At 44.3% G+C, this 20,607-nt stretch overlaps 1 protein-coding gene across 2 annotated transcripts in view; it reads right to left on the bottom strand.

Annotated features, from left to right (window-relative positions):
- The window catches only part of CYFIP2 (cytoplasmic FMR1 interacting protein 2), a 129,621-nt gene that overhangs the window by 64,518 nt on the left and 44,496 nt on the right, over window positions 1–20,607 (bottom strand). For both annotated transcript variants that reach the window (XM_058544828.1, XM_058544818.1), the window contains exons 14-21: window positions 16,553–16,719; window positions 15,649–15,796; window positions 12,248–12,401; window positions 11,075–11,231; window positions 10,427–10,523; window positions 6,898–6,974; window positions 4,160–4,268; window positions 1,944–2,063 (exon numbers count right to left, since the gene is read on the bottom strand). In XM_058544828.1, the coding sequence (XP_058400811.1) occupies window positions 1,944–2,063; window positions 4,160–4,268; window positions 6,898–6,974; window positions 10,427–10,523; window positions 11,075–11,231; window positions 12,248–12,401; window positions 15,649–15,796; window positions 16,553–16,719 (1,029 nt within the window). The remainder of the gene's footprint in view (window positions 1–1,943; window positions 2,064–4,159; window positions 4,269–6,897; window positions 6,975–10,426; window positions 10,524–11,074; window positions 11,232–12,247; window positions 12,402–15,648; window positions 15,797–16,552; window positions 16,720–20,607) is intronic.

Below are 20,607 nucleotides of genomic sequence, written 5' to 3'. Positions count from 1 at the left end.
TTTTTTTTTGTTAACACCACTTTGTCCATTAAAAAAAAAAAAACTTTTGGGGCCGGCCCCAGGTGGCGTAAGCGGTTAAGTGCGCGCACTCCATTGCGGCAGCCCAGAGTTCGCCAGTTCGGATCCCAGGCGCGCACCGACGCACCGCTATCAAGCCATGTTGTGGCAGCGTCCCATATAAAGTAGAGGAAGATGGGCATGGATGTTAGCCCAGGGCCGGTCTTCCTCAACAAAAAGAGGAGGATTGGCAGATGTTAGCATAGGGCTGATCTTTCTCACAAAAAAAAAAAAAAAAACTTTTTATTTTGAAATAACTTTAGACTTACAGAAAAGTTGTGAAAACATAGCTGAGTTCCTGCATATCCTTGACCTGGCTTCCCCAATGTTAAAACCTTACACAACCAGAGTATAATTATCAAAAGTGGCAAATTAATATTGGTACAATTCTATTAACTAAACCATAGACCTTATTCGGATTTCGCCAGTCTTTCCATGATGGTCCTTTTTTTCCGGTCTAGGATTCAATCCAGAATCCCATGTTGCATTTAGTTGTCGTGTCTCCTTAGTCTTTTTCAATTTCTAACAGTTTTCAGTCTATCTTTGTCTTTTATGATCTGGATGCTTTTGAAAAGTATTGTGCACTTTGTTTTGAATGCCATTCGAGTTGGGGTTATCCAGCATTTTCTCCTGATTAGATTGAGATGATACACTTTGGCAAGAATACTATAGAAAAATACATATCAGCAGATACGTGAATAAATCTTATTACTGGTGATATTAACCTTCGACGCTTGGTTAAGATGGTGTCTGCCAGGTTTCCCCACTATAAAGTTACTTTTCTTCCCTTTGGAGTTAGTAAATATCTTGAAGGAGACAGTTTGAGACTATGCAAGTATCCTGTTTCTTTTCAAAGTTTTTTTTATTTTTGAGTAGTATTTTTATTGTGGTAAAATATAAATAACATAAAATTTACCATTTTAACCATTTTCAAACATACAGTTTGTGGCATTAAGTACATTCACATTGTTGTGCAACCATCAGCACCATCCATCTCCAGAACTTCTTAATCTTCCACAACTGAAACTCTGTATCCATTAAACACTAATGCCCTATCCCCTACAAACACCATTCCATTTTCTGTCTCTATGAATTTCACTACTCTAGGAACCTCATAATAAGAGGAATCATAAAATATTCTTCTCAAAGTTCTGCCCACTAATTTTAACATCCATTGCTGGATCCTGCCTGCAATAGTTATTACTGTGGTATATAATGGTGATTTTCTATTTCCCATTCCTTCTACTCATCTGCTTTTGAAAGCATTCAAGTCTCCCTTTGATTCACTTAAACACTGATCAGTCAAGTTATTCTAATTCTTGGAGAATGAGAATTAGCAGACAGCAGTTCAAATTGCTGTTTAATAGGACAAAGAAACAGGCCTGTTCCATGCTTGTGCATCAGGACCAACTACGTAATTTGCAGGTCCCAGTGCAAAATGAAAACATGGGGACTGCTGTTTAAAAATTATTAAGAAATTTCAAGATGGTGAGAGCAGAGCATTAAACCAAGCAGAGCGCTCCTGGGCCCTATACTGCTGCACATCCATGAAGCCAAACTTGTTGTGCAACCTTCCCTAGCTTCTTAGGACCACCCACCTACTTGCTCAGATCTATAGAATCCTAAAGGACAAGCAGCTGTGCCCTCAGGTTGGCCATCTCTAGAGATTTCAAGATCCCCCTTCCCCACTCCCACTCTCCGGGCAATCAGGAGGGTAAGATTACCCTCATTCTTTTTACGTCTTTTTTTTCTGCTCCATTCAGATGTTGGAAAGAGACTCACTGCTTCTCTTTAATTAGCCCAGTACTAGGCTAACAACAGCCTTCAAGTTGGCTTCTAGTCTGAGGAATCCCAGAGCAGAACTCCCATGGCCCCCAGTCTCTTACCACGATGGAGGTCAGGTCCTCACTCTCAAAGCGGCTGATGGCCTGGTCCAAGGATTTATACATGGCAGCAGAGATGCGCTGGGTAATGAGTCTGTTCAAGTCAATCGATCTACCCAACAGCTGGATGGAAGAGAGAGAGAGAGAAAAGCTACTTAAGATTTGCACGGGCACATGACAACTAAATGCACTGCACTGATAGGAAACTGGATTAAAAGTATAAAGGACATTACTGGGACAAATGGGGACTCTATGCAGAAAACAGTGTTGTTAAATTTCTTGAGTATGATAATTCTATTTTGATTACGAGAGAATATCCTTGTTCTTAGGAGATAGGTGCTGAGGTATTAGGGGTGAAGTTTCATGATGTCTGCAACTCACTCTTAAATGGCTAAGGAAAAAAGTATATATATTAAAAAATACATGTATTTTATTATTTATATATAAATACATATTTTTATAACATATATACTAGCAATATATATATTTACAGTACATTTACTATATTTGTGAGAGAGAAAAAACATGTATAAGAAAGAGAAAGTGAGGCAAATGTGGTAGAACAGTAATAATCATGAATCTCGCTATAAATATGTGTTCACTATGTTATTCTTTCAACTTTCCTGGAGGTTTGAAATATAGAAAGTTGAGGAAAAGTACGACTCATTCAGACTATAGGAAGAGGCTCAGGACAGGCTCTGGCGTCCCCTGCAATGCCGACATCCTAAATTTAGCCTGAGGTTCTTCCTGCATCTGTCCTGTGCCCCAACTCACCATCACCAGGGAACAGCAGCCCCTCAGCAAGGACCTACTGTGCGCCTTTATGGAGAGGAGTTTAAAAGCATGAGGATGAAGGGCTGGTTACAGGATGGAAAATACAGCTTACGATAATTTCCAGCGGGGTACACGTGGGCACTGTTGCCCAGATGCTATGTAGATAGCAATAAACATTTTTTTTTTAATTTTTAATTTTATTTTTTCCCCTAAAGCCCCAGTAGATATTTGTATGTCACAGATGCACATCCTTCTAGTTGCTGTACGTGGGACGTGGCCTCAGCATGGCCGGAGAAGCAGTGCGTCGGTGCTCGCCCGGGATCCGAACCCGGGCTGCCAGCAGCGGAGCACGCCCACTTAACCGCTAAGCCACGGGGCCAGCCCAGCAATAAACATTTATTGAGCACCTGCTGTGTGCACTGCACTTTGCTAGGTGCCCAAGGATTATTCTTAACTATTTTCTTTTTTTCTATTTCCCTTTTGGGAGAGATTTTCTACCAACTGACTAGGCCCCCTTATAGCATCTCATGCACACATAAAGCCCTCAGTATTTAATGACCTGTGGCTAGTTCTGGCTGCATTCGTAACTGATAGTAATCTTCTGAGAGGCTGGAGGAGAAGCATTGAGCCTCTGCTGTTGGCAGAGGTGAAAATGTTCTTTTTCCTCTTATGAGTCTCCATTTCCCTGGGATTTCTCATAGCAATAGGAATGTCCAGGGTTTCCAGGGTGAACCCTTTCCTCTCCACCCATGGTATCTTCTGAGCCTCAGCCCTGCCCCCTTTCACCTGCGTCTTCTCCACAAACACTGTGGACCACATAATAAGCACACAGAGGTCACAGTGTAATGGCCATTTTACCACCGCCTGGCTGACAGCAGGGCCTAGGAGTAGGGCGCAAAGTCTTCAGGAGCATCTCTCGTTTTGTCTGTCTGGCTCACATTCATATTTTTAAGCAAGGGTGTGTTTCTGAACTCCTGGCAGCATTTCCTCTACTCTGGGGTCAAATGTGAACAGAAACCAACTCCACGAAAACAAAACATAACTTCTACCCTGGGTTTAGCCAGACCTGCTTCATTTCAAAGGCCCCGCAGCCTTCTTCACTCAGGCCAGCATTTGGGCTCTGTTCAGAGATAGAGTTACCCAATTCTGAGCCAGATTCCCAAATGAAGGAAGGGGGCTGCAGCTTATGATAGGAAGGCAAAGGCTTTGAGGACCACCACTACTCCCCAGAGGTGAGCAGCAGATGGGCTGAGAAGCCTAGAACTTGAACCAAAGGAAGTCCAATGCCTTTTTATTGTTTGTAAGATTCTGAGGCTGCTACACCTGTGCTCAGAAGCCCACATGGGGCAGTATGCAGGGCAGACAGTAAGCAGTCCTGACCGCAGAGCTCTATGCTAACACACAGCTACTCCACTATATCTCCACTGTGGCTTCTTTCACCATACCTGGACATGTCTCTGTTTCAGCAGTGTTTCATAGCGGTTGGATGGCGGGTACGGAATGATGACCCCATAATTCTTACATTCAGCCCTAAAGCGTTTATCCAACAGGACACTGGAAGGAATAAAGGTTAAATAAGGCCAGTAAACATGACAGTGAATGGTTTCCAATCGCCCAGTCACATCTATCTCAGACCGTAGGATCTACAAATGAAGCACCATCTATTTTAAATATCATTTTTTTTGCTCTAGAGCAAAGTTCTTCAAATTTTTTTTTCACTCAAAGAAGCTCAATATGTGAAACAGAATTTCTAAGGTAAAGACAAGCAACACAGAAGTTGAGCCACTTTCCCCTTTTATTCATTTACCAAAAAAGCAACTGAGCGCATGCTTGGTCTATCCTAGGAAACACTCTATGTACTGGGGATACAAAGTTTCTGTCCTCATGGAGCTTACCTACTAATGAAGAGAGACTGATACTAAATAAACAAGCAGAGGAATAAAATAACTTCAGACAACAGTAAACATCTGCATAGTATTTACTATCATCAGGCATGCACCCACGTGTGCGCACACAGTCATTTTTAATCTCATAACAACCCTATGAGTTAGATGTACTATTATTATCTTTCACACTGAGGCATGGATTGCAGAGTAACAAGTGCTCTGAAAATAATAAAACAGGATCATTTGGGGTTAGGAGGTCAAGGAAAGCCTCTCTAAAGATGTGTTGGACAGAGACCCAAATGCTAAAAATGGAAAGATCTGGGGGAAGAATCTTTCAGGCACAATAAGCTGGTTAGATGTTAGATGTTCAAGAGGTTAGATGTTTTCTAGATGTAATTGGAGCCACCGAAAGATTTTAAGTAGGAGAGTGACATAATCTAAATCTACACTGTCCAATAGAGACAGCAGCCACCAGCCATGTGAGCTGACTGAGCACCCGAAATGTGGCAGGTCCAATTTGAGATGTGTTATAAGTATAAAATACACACTAGATTTTGAAAACTTAGGGAAAAAACAATGAAAACTAGCTCTTCAATAATTTTTATATTGATTACATGTTGAAATTACAATATTTTAGATATACTGGATTATATTAAATATATTAAAATTAATTTCACTGGTTTATTTTTCCTTTTTTAAATACGGCTACTAAAAAATTTAAAATTACATTTGTGGCTCACATTTGTGGTTGCATTATATTTCTAATGGACAGCACTGATCTAGACCATTCTTTTCCTCCTGTGCATTCTCTGACTCTCCCAACTTGTCTCAATCTCCCCCAACTTCCCACATTTTTGAAAACCACAGATTTTATAGGGTGGGATATCGATTAAGGGTCATATTTCAGAAAAGGATATTTTATAAACTAAATATACAGAGGACCTAGGGTTTGAGAAGTCTGAGTTTGTTTATACAGACAATGGATTGGCATATTTGAAAGGAGAATTGTCTTAGAGAAGCTGAAACCCCAGCACACTGTTATAACCACATCCTATTCAATCCACAGACACTTATTAAGCGACTACGTTGTGAAAGGCTGTGTTCTCTGGGCTTTCCCTGAAATGTTCAGTACATGCTTTCTATACTTTCCATCACTAGGAGCCATTCACTTCACTTAATGCACATCCTGTGATAACAGAAACTTGTGCATTCTGCACATCAACTCCTATCTGAAATATATCAGAGCAACTCCAGCTGCTGAAAGCAAAATGAAGCAAATCCTTTCTGTAGAAAGAAAAATAATTTATTGAGGTAAGTAACTATCCTTGAAATTACTGGTTTGTACATTTGGATTTCCAATAAGAAGGGAAATACCTATATATACATTTTGAGATTTTTCTTGACCAGTACCATTCTTGAAACCCAGAAATTCAAGGGAGTCTAAATCAACACATACCAGCAATATCAATGAGCTCTAAAACTTGACATGTCTCTTACCCAGACTTCTTCACTGGCCTCCTATCTGGCCTACACACACCCATTCTTGCTCATCTCCAATTCATTCTCTACATTTTTATGTTTTTAAAAGTACAAACTTTTAAAAATAAAAATCAAATTATGTCACCATTGTACTTTTGAAACCATTCCATGGTGTTCCATTCCTCCTAGGATAATGCCTACAAGGCCCGTATGATCTGGGCCCTGCCTACCTCTCTAGCTTTGTTATGCAGCCTGCCCCCTCCTGTGGTCTGTGAATAAGACATTCACGTGTACTAACTCACATGAATGCTCTCAACAGCCCTATGAGGTAGGCATGCTACTATTATACTTCTGCCACAGCGACTTTGCACAAGTAGTTCCTTTTGCCTGCCATTTCCTGTCCCATCCTTCACCTAGTTTCACGTAACTCTTATCAACTTCAGATATGAACTCAAATGTTACTTTCTCAGGATACTTGTCCGTTCCCCACCCCAAAGACTAGTTCAGATTTAACTGTCCTATATCCCCATATTCTCATGAACTTTTCCTTCACAAGGAGCACATCACCTCACCGGCCACTGGGCATTCAGTAGTTTTTACTGATGTCTGTCTTCCCTGCTAGGCTGTAAGCTCCATGAGGTCCAGCACCATATATGCTTATTTTCCTTTCTCTAACATTCTAGCATCCAGTCCAGGCCCATGGAATCACTCAGATTTCCTTAGCTGCTAAAGGAGAAGGCAGGTTCTGCAACAGAAAACCATGTCTTCCAGGTGGCGATCTTAGGAAAGTTTGCCGCTCCTAGCCCTGGGGCTCATACCTGCCGGCCATGGCTTTGTAGTAAGCAAAGATCTGGTCCGCCAGCTTGTAGACAAACTGATCAAAGCACAGGTTCACCTGGTGAAGAGGAAGCAGGAAATGTCAACAGTGTCTGTCTGGCTTTATCACAAATGTAGGCGACTGAAAGAAGGCAGGAGTGCCCAAAGCGTGTTGTGGGGTAAGACACTTGCAAGGAAAAGAGAAGACTCTGTGGCCAACTAAGTTTGGGAAGTCTGATCCCTGCCCTCAAGGTCCTCAGTTAGGCACAGAGAAGGTCAAGTTCAAAAAGCAATTGGGGAACCTCCCCACCGGTCCCCTCCTCACTGTTACAAGGTGCCTGCCCAAGGCGGACGCAACAGATAATCTTCGTATCCTGTAATTACTCACATCAGCCGCCCCCCACATCTCTCCTCACAGACTTTGTCTTTTCCCTTCATTTTACTTTGCTTTGCAAATGAAGAAATTGATGGTCATTAGAAATTTAATCTTTGGTTTTTAAAGAACAAGGGACTGTCTTGCCATTGTGGTGTTTCATTGCTTTGGTGGCAGATTGTGATGCTCAGGTGAGAAGAAAGTTCACATCAGACACAGAGAATCAGGACCAAACCCTCCAATGACAGCAAGAGGAGGAAATGGCTGAGAGTGGGACTTATTCGAATGAGATGGGGCTGTGGCCCTGGCAGGGCATCAGTGTAACTTCAAAGGAAACACTCACATTTAGGTGATTAATTTTCGACTCTTCTCTCACCGCATTCTCAGCTCCATAAGCTTAAGTCTTTACTGAGAGAGTTTTCATTTCTTTTATGTTACACCCCAGACTGTTATTCTGAACACAAAACCACAGTGCTGTGTGCAGTACTGTCCTCATGTGCAGGTAACCAAGGCCTCTGCCCTGGACTTTGAGCTTCAAGGGTCCCCATTGGGCCCTCCTCCAGGTAAGAACCTGCAGGGTCCAGGTGGGGGTACGCACTCATACCCTGTGCTCCCCTTCTAGAATTAGCTTTGAGAATGCTTGCTCAAATGGCCCAAGCCCCTTCCATGGCCTGGGTGTTCTTTTCCCTGGGTTCATCCCTGAGGGTGAACTGCACTGAAAGTGTGTGTGCCCCTAGGCCCTAGGTTGGCCCCAGGGCCGCTGTTTGTGGGGAGGGGTGGGAGACAAAGCTTGGGTCTCCACACACACGCACACGAGGCTCTTCATGGTGCAGAGGAGAGTTGGGGGATGGGAAGAGAAAGGGGCAGGCCACCAGTGGGGGCTCTCAATTTGCACTTTTACTCCATGCCCTCCAGTGTTAGCTAGGGCCTGGCTGTGTGCTTTCTTTTCATTTATTTTAAAAATCTCACTTGGACACAAGACACACTAGATTTTTTGTTTTTTTTTTTTGTTTTCAACCTATTGGAGAACATGACTGATAAATAAATGACAAGCAATAGGATATATTGAAGTATATGAGGAAGCCATTTGGTTTAAAACAGATTCCGCCTGACTTTGTTTTTCCAAAAGGGCCTGACGTGGCCTGTTGAGCATGCATTGTATATCTGCTTTAAACATTTATTATGTCCCAAAGACAAGAACGATGCCCTTAAAGATACGGATGTAGCTTCCCCACATATCAGCATTTCTTTAAGGATAAGCATCTCTCCCTGAACTAAGGATTAATTACCGACCTGCTGTGCTCACCTTGTGACCACCGACCTGCTGTGTTCACGACTCTGCTGTGCCAGCAATCTCATGACAATTGTAAAAGAGACATTTCTGTCATATGTGATGTATGCTCTTTGTTCCAAGACGACACAGAACCACTCTGTACACCCTACTTCTTTGGTGCCCTTTCTTCCTTGGGGAAGGAAGGCCCCAGGCTAGTCCTCAGATCTGGCTTATAATAAACCCACCCCAATTCTGATTTATAGATTGATTATGGATTATTTGTGTCGACATGACTATCTAAAATCTTGTCAGAAAATGGACTTGTCAAAGCTAAGATGCAACCAATTAGCTTGTCTCCTGGAATCTCTCTTCCAAGTTTGTGTATTGCTCTGGAGACACAGGGGATAGATTTACATTAGGATCCATCAAAGTTTTCAACTCCCATAGAAATCAGAGGGCTTAGAAAGAAAGCAGCATCTATACTAGCTTTCCTTTGAAATATATAAACTCCCAAACTAATTTGGTGGTAATACTTATCCTAAAACACTCATGTCTTTCCTTTATAAACAAGAATGCCTTACATTTGTATGACAATTTTACCTAATTGGTCTCACTCTGTGTTTATATAACCCCGTGCAGTTAAGTAGAGCAGAGACTATCCTTCCAGTTTCCAGAAGGCAAAACGGAGATATCTGGGTAGTGACTAGCGCAGCTGGTCCTCGCAAGTGGTAGGACTGCATTTTCTCAGTCCTCTTTGAGGGAGGCAGAGCCGTGTGACTTGCTTTGACCAACAACATGTTTGACTTCCAGGTGGAAGCTTTAAGTACCAGAGTGTGATTCATCCTAACCCTTCCCCCTGCCATGGCAACTAGTGAATGTTCCAGATGGGTCTAAGATTGAAAACCACATGGAACAGAGCCTCCAGCCAACCCATAATGGAGAAATGAACCTTTTGTTTCAAGCTATTAAGAATTTGGGGTTGTTTGTTACTGTACCATAACCTAACTTATCCTGACCATTACAGAAAAAAAGCTGTTGAGTGACTACTAAATAGCTTAATAGGTGAGAGAATGCTACTTCAGCCCTACCAGAATGAGACTCTGTAAGCTGTGTGACCTTGGGGTAATGACACGACCACTTTAAGTCACAAATTTATTATCTGTGTAATAGATAGTAGCATACACCTCTTTACATTCTTATAAAGATTATTTAAAAGGTCTCTTTATATAGTGCTTAGCATTGTGCCTGGCAAATGATAAATATATAATAATTGATAGGTGGTATTACTGTTGTTATTAGACAAGTAATTCAACCATAAAAGATCCATTAGAAAATTAATTTTACCCATGCAGTTCTATCCTTTGCCATCCCTTAATATATTTGAAAAAGAAAGACCATCATCACACTCTAGGTCCTTTTTGATGATCACAATGTTTATAAAGATGACTCTCCAGAACAAGTCAGTGATCCCCCATGCTATGGTCTGAATGTTTGTGTCCCCCTAAAGGTGATGGTCTTAGGAGGTGGGGCCTCTGAGAGCTGCTTAGGTCTTGGGGGTGGAGCCCTCATGAGCGGGATTAGTGCTCTTATAAAGGAGACCCCACAGAGCTCCCTTGCCCCTTCCACCAGGTGAGGACACAATGAGAAGCCTGCAATCCAGAAGAGGGCCCTCACTCGACCATGCTGGCACCCTGATCCCAGATTCCAGCCACCAGAACTGTGAGAAATAAAATTCTGTTGTTTATAAGCCACTCAGCCTGCGATAGTTTGTTAGAGCAGCCCAAACAGACTAAGCAACCCCACTTTGTGCCAAGAGCTAAAGATGTGAGAAGTCCAGACTCTCGGAACAAGATCACAGGAACAAAAGGACAAGCATGCCACTCGCCTCGGCTTCGATCTCATCATACAGGAACTGCTTTTTAAACTTGGTCAGAGCGTAGTAGGCACTGTCGTTGTACAGATCCAAAGGGTAGAGGACGTACCTGCAGAGGGAAGAACAGCAGCCAGCAGCTTACCAATGATCCCTCTTACGGAAGGCAGATTTATACTCGCTTGGGAAATATAAAGGGTTGGGTGAAAAGATGAACAAGTTCAGATTTAGGAAAGAGAACCTTTCAGCTCCCTATGATGTTTCCAGCCTCCACTTAGGAACCACTTACTTTACAGTCTGCCCAAGGAAATCAAAAGTCCATGATGCTAATAAACCCAAGGCCTGAAAAAATTAGTCTGGGACTAAAAGACACTGGGTTGCAGTTAAGGATACTAGTTTCCTGATCCCCAGAGATGATTATTTTCCGAGCATGGCTGTTATGAGACTGACAAAGTATAGGAAGGGGCAGTTGGGCTGGTAGTCTTCTGAACCTATCTGCAAGGCTGAGTCAAATCTGGTGTGACCTGATCCTTGGCCTGAGCTCTCTCCCTGGTGGGGCACACTGCCTCATCTGGAAAGTTCTGGAAACAAGAGAGCTTCCTGGCAAACTACTCTCCACCTGCACCCTGGGAACCTCGTTGCTGGCCCAATCCTGCCTCTTACTCCATCATGGAAGGTTCTTTGGTTTCCAGGATATGGTCTGTTAGAATCCAGGGCATGGACATCTCAATAGGGAACTGGATTCGCCGGCCCATGGTTAACTCCAGGAAGAATTCTCGGAACCAGAGCTGGGAGAGGTCGCAACACTGCTGCAGGGCCTCTGGAAGCATGAGGGAAAGAGCCTTGGGTTACACACAGGAAGCACCATAAGATCTTAGTTCGTACTGTTTTTATTAACTTTCATTGTTATTCTCTTCACTGTGCCAGGTACACAGCAGTTACTCATAAACACAACTTGATCAGTGGATCCTGCTCTCTTGTACTTGAAGGCCAGCCTAACGTCTGCTTAGAAGATAGCGTTTGTTAAGCTTCAGAGACAGCGGCACTGCATGGGGGAGGGGGGCAGTGATGCTTTAGAGCTTTAGATGTCCCTACAATTTCCATCATCCCCTACAAAGCCATCCTAAAAACACACAATCTAAGAGTAAGAGTGTGCTTGCTATACAAACATAGTGTCAAGACAGGTCCCCAGGTGCCAGCTTTTAACTGGACTGCAGCTCCTTGACCCCCTGTATGTGGAATTCTGGATCCCTTACTGCTCAAAGGCCTCGAAGGCCCTTCCAAGGCTGCCCTCTATGGAGAATTTTGGACTGTCTGAGATCCTCTTTCCAATACCAGCAGATGCATTACCACTGCCACGTGCCTGGATGCTGCTCTCCCTCCACCCTGCCCCGCCCCACCTGGACGCATCCTCCTAGAAGGAGAGGAGGAGTGGGGGACACACGATCAGGGTACAGCCTGGGAGCCTCCTTTGCAAGAAGCAACAAGCACTGATCAGCTCAGAGCTGCTGCTTAGAAGCAAGAGGCTGACCTAGTGCCTGGCTGTGTCGGCGTGTGTATTCCTGGTTTTGATCCCCCTCTACTAAGGACTTCAGGACAAACTAGCCACAAATATCTACCAGAAAGATATTTCCAGCTAAGTCAGAAAAGCTGGACTGAGCCTGGCCTATCCTAGCTCCCAGAGTCCACTGGAAAGTGTGCATCTTTTCCTTTTGGCAAAATGTGCTTCTTTGGGTACATGATCACATCTCTTTGCAACTTCTGGCCTGACAGCCTTAGTTGCTCTGGGCCCTGGGACCCCCAGCCTCTTCCCGCTGCCCAGACACTGCGGCTCACCGCTGATGTTGAGCAGGTGCGTGAAGAAGAAGGACTGTTTGTGGAAGTCCTCTATGGCGAGGACGATGGGTCCATCCAGGCTGCTCCTCAAGGTCTTCTTGGAGCCGCTTTTGTCGGCGATGAGCGATTCAAGCATCGTCCGTACCATGTACAGCTTGAAAAAGAAAGTAAGATGGGAAGGTCAGGGGCTGGACCTCCATCCTGGGGAAAGGTTGCTTTGTGCTGTATTTATATTTTTCTTTTTTTCTGCAAATGCCTGCTCTTAAAAAGCACTGTCTCAAGGAAGCACTGGTTTAGGGTTGGAGAAGTGAATTTGGAACATGTAAATCTTCAAGAGGGAGACTGGCCAACCTGGGAAGGAAATTCTTGGGGCCAGCAGCGTCCTTGGGTGGCTGGACCTGGTAATACCAGGTAGTTCAAGGCCCGGGTTCCTGCCTGCTCTGCTCGGTTAAGGGTGTGGGCATCAGAGGAGAACCTCATTCCACGTCACTCTGGAGTCACTCTCTGTTTTTACTGGACAGCCACAGTGGCTCCATGGGTGGAGCACTGGACTGAGAGTCAAAAGATTGGGGTTTCAAGGCCAGGCACTGCTGCTGACTTGCTGTGTGACCTTGGGCAACAAATCCCCACTCTGGGCCTCAGTTTTCTTATCTGCTAACATGAGGCAGTTGTACCAGATGCTTTCTCAAACCAGTCCCTTTCAGCTCTAACATTCTGAGGAACTGTGAAATGGGATATAATCAGAACAAGCCCCCCACCACCTCAAGTTTCTGACCCTCAGCGTGTTGAATCCATTACCAAAGGATGGCGCCCTCTGGTGGCGCCAGCTGCACGGCACAGCCTGCCGAAATCCTAGGTGGAAAGCGGGTGAGATTGGTACTTACACAAGAGGCCTACTAGACAATTAACTCCCGCTTACAGAGGGCCTTAAGTGCAAAGGGCGCAAGTGCTAATCTAGATCTTTCCACATCATTTGTCTTTGAATCTTAGGGCTGGAAGGGGCCTTGAGGAGCCAGGCTAGTCCATTCCTGCTGCCTCCTGGAGAAGTGCACCCAAACCAACCCAGCCAGGCGGTGTTATACCAGGGATCGGCAGCCTCTTCGGCCCTGTGTGCCACCAGTGGGGTGAAACAAAGCCCGCGGGGACCACTGGCAGGCCTAAGACATAGATAGGAGAGAGGAGGAGGGAATGGGAGGGCAGGAGAGACAGGGAAGAGGGAGAGAGAGGAGAGAGAGAGAGAGAGAGAGAAAAGCAAGAGGTATTGTATACAGTGGGAAAGCCGCGGTGATTGCTAGGGGCCACTTGCCGACCACCTCTGAAACGCTCCAACCTCCCTCTGCCACCATGTCCGTCCTTGCTGCCTCTGGATCTTCTCTAGGACCTCACCCACCACGCGCCTGGCACTGGGCTGGGCAGTGCGGCCACAGAAAGCAGTGGCACATCACCCCTCCCACAGCATTCCCTTTACGGTAAAGGAACTACCGTGGTTGCCGGTTTATTCCACAGCCTACCCTCTGCAACCCCATCGAAGGGCACGGTTGATCGTCGCTAAGAATCGAGAAGCACTGTTCTAAAGATGGCCTTTGGAGTCCTCAAAGTAAGGATTCTTCAAGTCCAAGCTGCATAGGTATTGACTGATCTGTATCAAATTCTAACTATTTGAAAATCCGTTTCTTCCATAAGCGGGGGAACTCTTTTTCTCACCTACTCCTATGGAACAGAGCACTTAATTCACCAGGACAGTCAACAGCCTAGCTATGCTAGATGCCCGTGTCTTCTGTGCGCTGAAGGCTCCAACAGAGCCCTGGGTGGGAGTCAGGAGACCTGGTTCTTGTCTCACCTCCACCTGTGACTCACCTTGTGGCTTGGCCAAGTCACTTCCCCTCTCTGGACCTCAGTTTCCCCATCTGTAAAATAGGGGGAGGGGACTGGGACGAGTCTGTCTCTAAGGGCTCTTCCAGCTCTGACTGTCTAGGAGTCTATTAAATGCGTCTGTTACCTAACGGGACTCGGTGGTGCTGGAGGCGGGGATTAACTGTGGGTCAGGCTCCCCTCTCACTTATTTATGTAAATGCTCTTTCCTCTCTCTCTTTCTCTCTCTCTAGTTCTCTCTGCCTCTTGGCCCCCCTCTCCATCCTCCTTCTTTCCAGTCTCTCTTTGCCTCGTCTGTCTCTTCCTCGCTCACGTCTCAGGACTTACAGAAACACCTGAAAGCCCTGCTCAGCCCCCGAGAGCAGTCCGGCCTGGAAACGTCTCCAGAACTGTTTGTAGAAGCTTCCTTGGGATGTTCCACAACCAGCAGGCAAGATTAGTGCAACTGGCCCTTTGGCTGTGAAGCCAAGCGAAGTTACGATGATGCTGCTTGGACGCCATCTCGCCCCTGCCCCTGCTCCTCGCCCCCTGTCCAGACACAGACACACACACAGTGAGGAGGGTCCAGGGGTGGGCCTCAGATGGCTCATCTCAGAGGATTCATGGACTCGGGATTTCAGAGCTGAGAGAGGCTTAGAGGTCACGTGAAGCAGGAGCTCCCAGCCTGGAGCTTCTGGGGCCTATCAGACATTTAAAAGCTGCAATGGATCCATTTGCTTTTTTCTACCTTAAACAGCCTCCCCAAAACCATTTATCCTTACGTAGGTGTTAAGGATTTAACTAAGATGCCCAGATTCTGTGTTTTTGTTTTTGTTTTTTTTTTGTAATTTTACAACTGCTTTGGACAAGCCACAGGCAACTTCTTGTTGTTCAGAAGCTCTGGTTGGCAACTGTGAATATCTCTGATTCTAGACTTTCTCTAAGGGATCAAGGGCTTTCAAAACTTGGGCGTTTTGGAGGATTTGGGGAATAATAAAAGGGGTCAGTGACATGATTTCATCCAAAGTTTTCATTTTATGGAGAAGCTAATCAGAGCTCAAAGAGGTCAAGGCACTTGCCCAAGATCACACAGCAAGTCAGAGGCAGAACTTGTGAGTTCCAAAGCTAGGATGTCACTGCAGGGGAAGGGGCCAGGGTTCATTAAAGACGGACAAGATAGACACATATAGATTGCACTTTAAACTCCTTCTACACTTTGGAACCTGTACTTCGCAGGGCTAGGAGACAGCCAGTCCTGGTATTACCCCCATTTGCCAGATTAGACAACTGAGGCACAAAGAGATTGTGTAATGTGCCCGAGGTCACACAGGTATCTAGGACTAGAATCCAGGTCTCCTGAATCTTAAGTCAGCTGTCGTCCCTTCTATATCAGAACAAGATGGCAGAATAAGACTAGAGCAGCTGCTTGATCCTGCCCCTCCTGCCTGAGGACCCCCAGCCCCACTGCCCCATGGTCCGGCCAGGATGACCTCCCATGGCCTGGCTGGCCTCTGAACCAACAGAGCTGGCCTATGCCTGGGGCCGCTTACCTGTGTGCTGGAGGGCCCCACGGCCCGCCGGGGCACCTTGATGTCAAAGCCACCTTTGGGATCCTTCTCCCCTCTCAAGCACGGGTCATTGGGGGGCTCTCGGCCCCCCTCCCAGTCACAGATGGTTTTCCGAATTGCCTGCAGGACACTGGAGAAGGAAGACTCGAGACTCAGACCAGGTTTTACTATTGGAAGGAGGAAGTGCAAGCCTGTTTCTAGAGTCCATGGTGTCCCAGGACCACTTGCCTTAGAATTCCTGGGGTGCCTGTGAAACACACTCCTTCCTGGGCCCCACCCCCAGGGATGCTGGTTTAACAGATTTGAGGTGCAGTCCAGATGCGTGCATTTTACAAGTGCCCTGGGTAATTCTGATGTCCACTGGCTGTCTGAGAACTCAGCTCTGAGTCTGGGCAGTGGGAGAACACTTGAGCGAGGCAGGACGGCTATTTTTCTTTTTGGTTATAAAAGAGCCTCATTAGTCCAATTAAATCTCTGTATATTTAAAGTTTAAATAATAGCTTATATTTGTTGCCTACTTACTCCTCACTGTTGTGTGCTTAGGTCTACACATCGATTATCTTACTTCATCATCCCAACAGCCTATGAAGTAGGTACCATTATCATCCACATTTTACAAAAGAGGGAAACTGAGGTTCAGAGAAGGTAAGTAACTTGACTAAGCTCACACAGCTAACAGTGGTGCATATGGGCTTCAAACCCAGAGACTGAGGCTTAAATTCAGCCCAAATGTCCAATCTCCTAAGAAGGCCTCCTAGAACTTGCTGGAACTTGCTAGAAGGGTCTGTGTGTGTTCGGAAGTTTCCCTGAAAGCCAGCTGTGCCAGGGTGCACCTAGCACCCCCGATTTTTGATGTACCCCTGAAAAAGGCCATCTGAAGACCCACCTGATGAGGACGTTCTTCTTCTTCCGCACTGCCTGCCTCAGGGGCTCGCGCAGTGTCACCTGGGCAAAGTCCTGCAGGGCTGCGTAGATGGTGTTCCTGATGGCCTGGTTGAAGACGCTCTCCATCCTGCCCATGAGAACCTGCAGGCCTTTAATCATGGCGATCACCTGGCCAGACAGAGATCAAGGTCAAACTCACTCTGCCTCAGCACACCTGTCTGTCCAGTACCCTGCCCCACACTGCAGGGAGGGCACTGTGCGAGACATCCAGAAGCACAGGGCCAGCCAGCCCTACTCAAAGTGCCAGTTCACGGCTAATTTCAGGGAAGAAACATGTGCCAGATGCAAATCAGCACTCTGCTTCCTTCATTAAGAAAGTCCTGCTACAAAGCAAAGACGTCAGCTAAATTGAAAAGTTTGCTTCCCGAGGCAGCCGATTTTCATTCTGGCACCAGCTCCGTATCTTGTTGCTGACTGGTGACAAATGGCAACCAGTCCACAGAGCACATTTTGAGTGCCACTCTGACTTCTGGAGGCCTCTCCATCTACCATGCACCCACAGACCATATCAAATAGAACATTTTCACCATAAAATTTTTAAAAGACTTTTTACAATCTCTGCTTTTGAAGTAATCTGGCCAGTTGCTACTTGAGTCCATAAAGTAGAATTCCTGTAGAATTCTTGAGGGGAAGCCTCTGTCCTTCTATTTGCCTCCTCCCTAGCCTCTTAACTCACTCATCTGTCTGCAGAGGTGGGGAGAGGGGGGTCTGTGATGAGTGTAGCCTGACCTTGGCGCTCTCTCTTGGGATCTGCCTGCCTGTGGGGTGTGTGCCCTCTCCTTGGGGTCTAGTCTTCTCTTGCAGTAATCATCCCCTCCCCATCCTGAGGAAGGGAGGCAGGTATTTATGTAGCTGCTTTGCCTGTTTCCCAGTGGGAAGGTTTAATGGGATAAGGGAGGAATAGAACGTCTAGTGTGGCCTTGGGTGGAAGCCACATTCTCTGGTGCAGCTTTACTAGCAACAAACTTCATCCTTTGACCCCTCATCAGCCTCAAGTGCTAATTTCTAGGTTGGTTCAGAATTCAGAGAGGAAAACATGTGCCAAATCAGCCTCCTGACAACTGCCTCACTTATCACACCCATCAGGACATGTTCCACTTCCTCCCTCTGCACCAGACTGTCAGCACTGCAGGGGCAAGGCCCGGCCACACTGTGCACACCCTCGCCACACTGTGCACGCCCTGGACGCGGTGTGCACGCCCCATCCCCGGGGCCTGGGCCCATGGTGGGCAGTCAAGAAATTTTTGTTGAAAAGGAATGAGTGAATGAGGTTAGATCCTAAGCCTTTTTATTCCTCTAAGCCTTTTTCTTCCTCTAAACCTTAAAGGAAGAAAAAGAATATTCAAGGTAGAGGAAATGGTGAGAATGGAGTTCAGGAGCTGAGGATTTTCACTGGAACCGACAGTATGACAGTTTTGCTGAAGAAAAGCTTTAGTGCAGAGAAGTAACAGGAGAGAAGCTTTAAAGGAACATTAGGTCATAAAAGAATCTGGGCTCCTGGCTAGTGATGTAACTAGGAAATACTGGGACAAAGGAAGGACTAGATAATGAAGATGTTTCAGAATAAATCCAAACATAGAAGAGTGTACAGATCTGTTAGACCTAAGGGAAAATCTTTGCTACTTTGGACTAAGCAGAGATTTCTTAGCTAGAACACAAAAATCACAAACCATAAAATAACTGATAAGTTGAACTTTATCAAAATTAAAAACAGTTGCTCTTTAAAAGGAATCCCTAAGAAAATGAAAAGGCAAGGTCAACAATTAGAAAAAATATCTGCAACATACATATGACTAAGGACTTGTATCTAGAGTATATAAAGAATTTTCACAATTCAATAAGAAGACAGAAACCCAATTTAAAGAACGGACAAAAGATTTCAACAGACAATACTTCACAAAGGAAGACATATGAATGGTCAATAAGCACATGAAAAGATACTCAATATCATTAGTCATCAAGGAATTGCAAATTGAAACCTCAATGAGATTTCACTAAACACCCATTAGAATGGTTAAAACTAATAGGATTGACAATACCAAGGACTGCGAGGGTGTGGAGCAGGAGAACCCTCATATATAACTAGTGGGAACATAAAATGGTACACCCACTTTGGAAAACTGTTCAGCAGTTTCTCAATAAATGAAACATACACCTACAATATCACCATTCCAAGAGAAATAAAAACCTACGTCCACACAAAGACTTATACTCAAATTTTTCAAGTAACTTTATTCATATTGGCCAAAAGCTGGAAATGGCCCCATGTTCATCAACAATTGAATGGACACACAAATTGTAGTACATCCATACAATGCAATAATACTCAGCAACAAAAAGGAAAAAACTATTGATACTCAAAACAATGTGGATGAAACTCAAAATTATTATGCTGAATAAAAGAAGCCACACACAAAAAATATATACTGTATGATTCCACTCATATAAAATTCTAGAAAATGCAAACAAATCCATGATGACAAAAAAAAGTGATTGTTTGGGGCCAAGGATGGAGGGAAGGATAGACTGCAAATAGCGTAAGTCTTTAAAGGAAAATGGAAATGTTCTGCATCTGGTGTTTGTGGTTTCACAGGTGTGCATACAACTGTCAAAACTCTTTGAATCATATACTTTAAATATATGCAGTTTATTGAATATAAACTGTACCTCAATAAAGAGGATTATAAAAAAACTATAATATCCTCATGGAGATATCACATTCGTGATACAAGAGCAGGGTGCTATAAAAAAAGGAACATTCAGAGAACAAGATGGAGCTTTTAGACATTAAAAATACGATAAGCAAAATAAAAAATGCCAATAGAGTTAAAATTGAATTTAAGGAAATATTTCATAAAGCAGAACAAAAATAAGTGAGGTACCATAAGAGAGAAAACATAAAAAAATTAGACACTAAATCCTGGATGCCCAACATCTGACAAATAGAAGACTCAGAAAGAGAGAAAATTGAGAGGAGGAAATTATCAAAATTAAAATACAAGGAAATTTCCCAGACCTAAAGAATATGTATTTCCACACTGAAATGGCCTATTTAGTTTCCAAAACAATGAATGCAAAAGGCTCTCAACACGATGCCTCACAGTGAAACTTCAGAAACACAGGGATAAAGAGATGAGACTGTAAAATTCTACAGAGGAAAAAGAAGAATAAAGTTGGAGGACTCACATTTCCTGATTTCAAAACTTACTACAAAGCTACCGTAATCAAAATGGTATAGTACTGGCGTACAGTACTATATACAAATAGCCCAAGTAAAAAAATGGGCAAAGAATGCAAATAGACATTTCTCCAAAAAAGATACACAGACGGCCAATAAGCACATGAAAACATGCTCAATATCATTAGTTGTTAGGGATACACAAATCAAAACCACAACTAGAAACCACTTCACATCCACTAGGATGGCTAAAATGAAAAACACAATAACAAGTGATGGTGAAGATGTGAAGAAATTGCAACCCTCATACTTTGCTGGTGGAACTGCAAAATGATGCAGCTGCTTTGGAAAAAATGTGGCAGGTCCTCAAATTTTTAAACATAGAGTTACTACACGACCCAGCAATTCTACTCCTAGGTATACACCCAAGAGAAATGAAAACATATTTCTACACAAAAACTTGTACATGAATGTACATATTAGCATTCTTCATAACAACCAAAAAGTTGAAACAACCCAAATGTTCATCAATGTACGTATAAACAAATGTGATATATCCATACAATGGAATATTATTCAACCATAAAGGAATGGAGTACTGATACCTATGCTACAACATGGATTAAACTCTGAAAACATCATGCCAAGTGAAAGAAGCCAGTCACAAAGGATTACATATTATATGACTCCATTTATATAAAATCTCCAGAATATGCAAATCTCTGGAGACAGAAAGTAGCATAGTGGTGGCCAGAGGGATGGGGAAAGGGAGGAATGGGAAGTGACTACTCATGGGTATGGGTTTCTTTTTGGGTGAC

Source organism: Diceros bicornis, chromosome 1 (genome assembly GCF_020826845.1).
Source record: "Diceros bicornis minor isolate mBicDic1 chromosome 1, mDicBic1.mat.cur, whole genome shotgun sequence".
In the NCBI taxonomy this organism is placed as follows: domain Eukaryota; kingdom Metazoa; phylum Chordata; class Mammalia; order Perissodactyla; family Rhinocerotidae; genus Diceros; species Diceros bicornis.
The sequence above is the reverse complement of the archived record's forward strand: the minus strand, read 5'-3'. Positions and strand labels throughout refer to the sequence as shown.